Below are 5,978 nucleotides of genomic sequence, written 5' to 3'. Positions count from 1 at the left end.
TATGAACTGTTGCCGACTTCTTTTTCATCCAGACTGCGTCGGTGAGATCTCGTCTGTGCTCGTGCTGTTCCCTGATGTCCACAGGTTAGCTGCACCCCGGGCCTGCTCACTAAATGAGTCACATCGTGTGGCGAGGTGTCTTATCAACCTGCGCCGGTGGACCCCGGTGAGAGCGCTCCGGTGGATTTGTGGCCCACATGATGGTGAGTCATGTTGTAATATGAAACCTGGCAGCCGCCGCTCTCACATCTCTCTGCTGCAGTGACGGCTCAGACGTCCCCAGCCAGTTGTGATTTGGGTTTATTCAGCTCTGTGTGCTCGGAGCAGCTGCTCGCAGCGGCGGTTTCTGTTCTGCTCTTGAACGTCATCGTGTTTGCGGGGCGGCCATCGCTCTGCGTTTGTGTCCAAGTGTGTGTGTGTGAATTATTGTTATCATCCAGGTGATTCAGGTGGCAGACGGGTCAGGCACCTTGAGGAAAACACACATGGCGGGTATTTGGACGAGCCCCCTGATCGAGCGTCAACATGAAATTCCGCAGCCTGTTACTATGGCAACAGGAAGTCTGGATGATAGTGGCCTGTGGTGCCATCTCTCTCTCTCTCTCTCCCTCCATAGTCTCTTAATGATGTTTCAGCGACTCGCCCACTCATCACCAGTCACACAATGAGCCTCGCTGATGGGAGGGACAGAGAGAGAAATGCTGCCTTTGCTGCATCACTGCTGTAATGTAATCAATTTAAAGTCTGATTGATAACCGGTTTAAGCGATGGGTAAGGATTATTTAAATCGCTGCTTAATGTTTCACTTATTTGGTCGAACATTAAGTCTAAAAAGTGGTCAGAAAAGTGACAAGACCCGGGAAGAACTGGCATCCTGTTGAATACCACCAGAAGAAGTAACAGTGGGGGCTGTTAGCTCAGTTAGCGTTGCAGCTAGCAGTCCAGACTGGGAGCTCGCAGCAGCGTCGCGTGACCCAATCAGAATGGGCGAAATTCGGGACAGAGGTGTTTCGGGGTGAACGAGGTCACGTCGCGGTGATGACAGTAAAACACAACTACAGCTAATAAAGTCTCATTTAGCCAAATTTCTGGGACAACTGGTTGTAATTCAGGAAAGTGTGTTGGCATATTGTTACTAGTTCTGCACATATTTGATCATATTTGATTTAATAAAAGTACAGGACAGGTTGGAACATTGAACGCTCGAGCTGAGGTCGATTAGATTTGTCCTCTGTCGATCCTGAAGTGTCTGAGATACTGAAGGCTGGACGAGAGCCACAAACTTATGATTATTCTTCTCAACAATTTATGTGGATTGTGAGAATTTCTGCCAATACTGACATCAAGAAAACGTTCCAAAGTCAATCAACTATTTCGATAATTGATAAGTCGTCATTTTATTGAGCAGATCAGTTGTGAACTTTTGTTTTATATTGAATCAGTTTGGATTCTGCTATCTCAGAGAAGTTTCCATGATGGGTGTTCGCACAAAATAATCAGCGAGATTAATGTTAGCTGAAGTTTTTTTTACGATGACACATTGTTCAATTAACTCGTCATTTCAGCCCTAAATTGATTCTTACTCTGCATATAGATTAATCTTCCACCGAGATGTACCTGAGCCAGGCAGCTGATCTCTGAAGGTGAGAGAGACGATTAGAGTCCATCAGGGAAATCAGCATCCAGCCGTCTCACTGGCCGAGACACGACGACCGACTCTCGTGTAATTAAAAATGTAATTGTTGGAAGGTCGCTCTGGATCTTTCTCTCCCCGTCCATCATCACACCGTTATTTACAACAGAAAAACACCTGAGCGAGTGGGATCGAGTTGCCTAGGCAACGTGTCCTGTGATCCGGCCCTGCAGTGCTGCGAGGACGCTGGAGTTTCTCCATCCTGTGTGTTTTTACTTTATGTGTTCTGATGTCGGAGAAACCGATACATGTCACGGACTGTGATTAAATCCCACTTGTTCTGCTTCGGTTTTTTGCACGTCTCCGTTTGGATTACAGCTATTTTTAGTGCTATGTAAATCGACATCAGAGGGAAAAGACGTGCGGTGGCGGAGCTTCTGTACTCGGAGCCTCGGCGGGATGCAGCTCTGTAGGTTCAGTCCACCTCCTTCTCTGCGCTTCTCATCCAGGAAAGAAAAACGCCTCGAGACTTTCACGATGTCAGCACATTCGTAAGCTTCAACAGAAGTTAAGTTTTCTACCCACAATGTGTGACTAAGTGTGGGATTAGGGAGAAAAGTGTCCTTCACACGAGTCACAGTTCAGGAGTTTCATCCAGTCCACACCATTTTATAAAAGGTGACCCTGAATCCACCTGAAGAAAATTCTGCTTTATGAGCAAATGCTGAAGATGATGAGATGTCGAGGAACATTTTGTTGAATGCAAAGAAAATTACAACTTCTGACGAATCCTAGAAATAGCTGCAGTACTTGTGTTGGTGCCCTGAAGGTTGTATGTGTTTGTCTGTCAGTCCAAAGTGAGATAAAACAAAAAAGAAATATTTGGGATTGAGACTTTAATCAAGAATGTAGGTTCAGGCACATTATTGGACGTGATTTACATGCTGACGTCACCGTGAGGTACGAAAAACTTAAGTCCGTATTGTGACCGGAGAGATGTTTGTGTGTGTTTTCATGTGATTGTGTGAGAAAAGAAGGGAGAACAAGAAAGAAGACACGGACTCAGCGCTGTAATTAAACTAAATTTTAAACAATTGTCAGTTCTATTTGTACAATATTGAACAGGAGTCACAAAAGTGCACAAGAGGCGTTGGTTCAAAAAGGAAGGATCGTACGTTGCGTTATCCGGGTTCAGGGGCCTTAAACAGAGAGAGAGAAGCAAAAACAAGTCCCTTCATAGAAACCTCCGTCTTCAGAACAGAATGAAAAAATATAAACTCATAACATCGTAATATTAACCCAGAAAATATGCCACCACAACATGAGCCGCTCGTGTTTCATCCTGCAAACAAAAACCTCCCAACAAATTTGGTGTATTGAATATATTATTGTACATCTACAGAGACAGCAGGTTTACAGTTGAGTTCACTTCTTCTATGTTTGAGAAAAAAAAAAAACACAAGTTGCAGAGAGGCACCAAAAATAAATAAATATGTCAAACAAAAAAAACCAAAGAATCTGACGGGGGTTTGGCTGTGAAAAAGGCCCATTCCGTCTAAATGTTGACAGTGAAGTACACTTTCACATTGTTCACCCCTCGAGCAGCACCGAGTCCCCCCTCACCCGACAACAACCACCACCATAACAAAAACCAGTGTGTCGGAAGCACATCGCCGGCCCCGGAGACGCACGCCGTTGTTCTGCAAATGGACGACGACACTATTGCACACACAAAACCCTTTAACACGACACTACACTCATGGCTAAATGGAGTTCCTATTATTATTATTATTATTATTATTATTATTATTATTTTTGGATGTTTCTTAAAGCAAATACAATGAGCGGTGATGAACCTGCTCTCAGGAACACCTGTTCTGTCCTTTAATCGCGTTAAAGGGGAATTCTGGTATTTTTAAACCCTAAATTTACACGTTTCGATGTGAAAATGATTCTGATAACATCATCAAAAGGTTATTAATAACAGTTTTTGAAGATAATACATCGACAGAACTTGTTAGAACTTATTTTGATCGTGAAGCAATGATTTTTAAATTGTTTGCTGGTTCCAAAGTTCTGTTTATTTTATACGTGTACAGTTTGTGAGGCGATCTGCTCGGCCGGTTCCAAAGCTTTTGGTGACTGTGAATCATTTACACACCAGAGTTTTATTAAAATATTAAACTTAAGGTTTTAAAATACTGGACTTCCCCTTTAACGCCCTCAGGATGTCTACGTTTGTCTCTCATTTCATCAGTGAGGATGTTTCTCACAGGAAGTTATTATTATGGTGATGGTCATCACTCGGCCAGTTCTCCTTGCCAGGTGGATTTCGACTCACCTGGAGGCACTTTGTGTCGCGGCCGCGTGTCGCACATGTGCATATAATCTGTACAAACCGTCTTCTAACACACCTGAGATAGACGAGAGGCAACAGCGAGGACAGTCTGGAGAACGGGTCTCGTCTCTAATTCTCTGAGGGGGCCACAAGGATTAACACCAATTATTACTTGAGTGATGCTGAACAGCATCGTCTGTGTGTGTTATTCATTTTAGCCCTTTTGAGTCCCCTCTTCTACTCTAAACTCAGACTGCCTGTGAAGAAGCGCCGCAGCCTTCAGAAAAAAGACAGATGGACAGAATCTAAGAACCCACCACCAGCTTTTTAAAGCCGCCCCCCCCCCCCCTCCCACAGAAACGGGTAAGTAAGCTCAGAGTGTGACTCAAAATGCCAGCGTACAAAATGGAGCCATTTGGTGGAGCGCTGGCCTTCCTCCTGCCAGGCTCGCTCTCCCTCTCCAAAACAAATCTCTTTCTCACGTGGTAGTGTTTATTAGAAGCCAAAGCTGATAGTTTCTGAGTGGACGTCACCTCTGGGGGAGGAGGTGCCACATAGTTTCTGCCCTGAAGACAAACTGTAGTGAATCCTTCGTACCTGACCTCTGACCCTTTCGACTCAGTGCCGCCTCTCTCTCAGTTATCAACACCCAGCTTGGAGAGGCCCTGCCTGAACTCATGCAGCTCGTCTATCTTTCCATCCAGAATATCCATGAACTTCTTCAGCTCGCCCTTCATGTTGCCCTGCTTTTGTCGACTGTCGTCTATGTCGACCTGCAGACTTCCTATCCTCCCCTCCAGCTCGCCGTTCTTCGCCTCTGCAGCCTGTTGGTGGATGAAAACAACAAAAAAAACAAGTTACATAACAGCAAGCGGTGAACACAGAGACATCAGATTCATTTAGTTTGTCTACAAAGATTATAAAGCAGTAAAAGATGCTTTGGGTAATGTGTGGTAAAATATCCTGCCTCCGTATCAGTATTGATTTTTAATCCCTAGTATCGTTATCATCGCCAGCCCCAGAGGTCGAGTATCTGTCGGGTTCCACTCTAAAAAATAATCATGGCCTGAGCAGACGTCACCGTGTTAAGGAACAAGATGCTAACTCGCTAAATCTGCTAACGGTGCAGCTCATCAGAGCAGGACGCCACTAATGTTTACATCCTGAGCCGTAACGAGCTTTTTAACTATGAGCAGAACTTCTGCACGGTGAGGAAGAAAATAGTTCCTACATGACACGATCATCACGACCAAATGTAGACGGAAAGAAACGGAAATGATTCCAGAGGCGCTGAAATATTTACTTTGAATATTTATTCCATCTTTATCGCAGCCCCACAAGTTTCATATTCAAGAGAAGACCGACATCTCTGATATCTCGGCCGATATCTCCAAAACCCGCCAACTCACAACAGAACAGTCTAGATGGATAAACAGCACGACTGGTGAGAACTATTTCTGATTTTGGGATGAACTGTCCCTTTAAGAGAGGTGTCACAGCTGATGAAGCGGCACAGGTGCGTCCTTTTCGCCCAATCTTAAATGCCAAACCAAAAGGCCGAGCGTCTCACAGCTACTGTCCAAACACACGAGTTAAAAACATTAACTGGCCTTCAGTTTTTAATTAGACAAAAAGCTTTTTCTTTAAAAAAAAAAAAGAAGAAAAAAAACAACATTATTTACATCATCAGGACTGAAATCTGGGCTCTACAAACAGGAAACATGCAGTTTCTCCTGCGGGAGGATTAAAGAGTGTTTGAGACGAGCTGGCGACACCAGCGACACATTAATGCCGTGGATACCATTGAAGGGAGGGGTTTAAAATAGGAGCGCTAAATGGGTGTTGCGCCTGCATGACTGTATCCTCCAGCTGACTCCTGAAACCTGATCTCCATGTGGGGTGACGTCTTTAAATAGAGGGGAGCCATTAACACAAACACAGAGGGAGAATAAAATGGATTGGCTTTTAAAAATCAGCCGCAGCTGGAGAGTCGTTCTCGACAGAACG

At 44.5% G+C, this 5,978-nt stretch overlaps 1 protein-coding gene across 4 annotated transcripts in view; it reads right to left on the bottom strand.

The window, feature by feature from the left end:
* Positions 1–2,702: 2,702 nt before the first annotated feature.
* The window catches only part of homer2 (homer scaffold protein 2), a 37,799-nt gene continuing 34,523 nt past the window's right edge, over positions 2,703–5,978 (bottom strand). For 3 of the 4 annotated variants that reach the window (XM_030414562.1, XM_030414560.1, XM_030414563.1), the window contains exon 9: positions 2,703–4,795. In XM_030414562.1, the coding sequence (XP_030270422.1) occupies positions 4,607–4,795 (189 nt within the window). In that variant the 3' untranslated portion in view covers positions 2,703–4,606. The remainder of the gene's footprint in view (positions 4,796–5,978) is intronic. The other variant, XM_030414561.1, reaches the window with a different exon arrangement.

This window comes from Sparus aurata, chromosome 4, assembly GCF_900880675.1.
Source record: "Sparus aurata chromosome 4, fSpaAur1.1, whole genome shotgun sequence".
NCBI classification, from domain to species: domain Eukaryota; kingdom Metazoa; phylum Chordata; class Actinopteri; order Spariformes; family Sparidae; genus Sparus; species Sparus aurata.
This window is presented reverse-complemented; position numbering and strand designations above follow the sequence as displayed.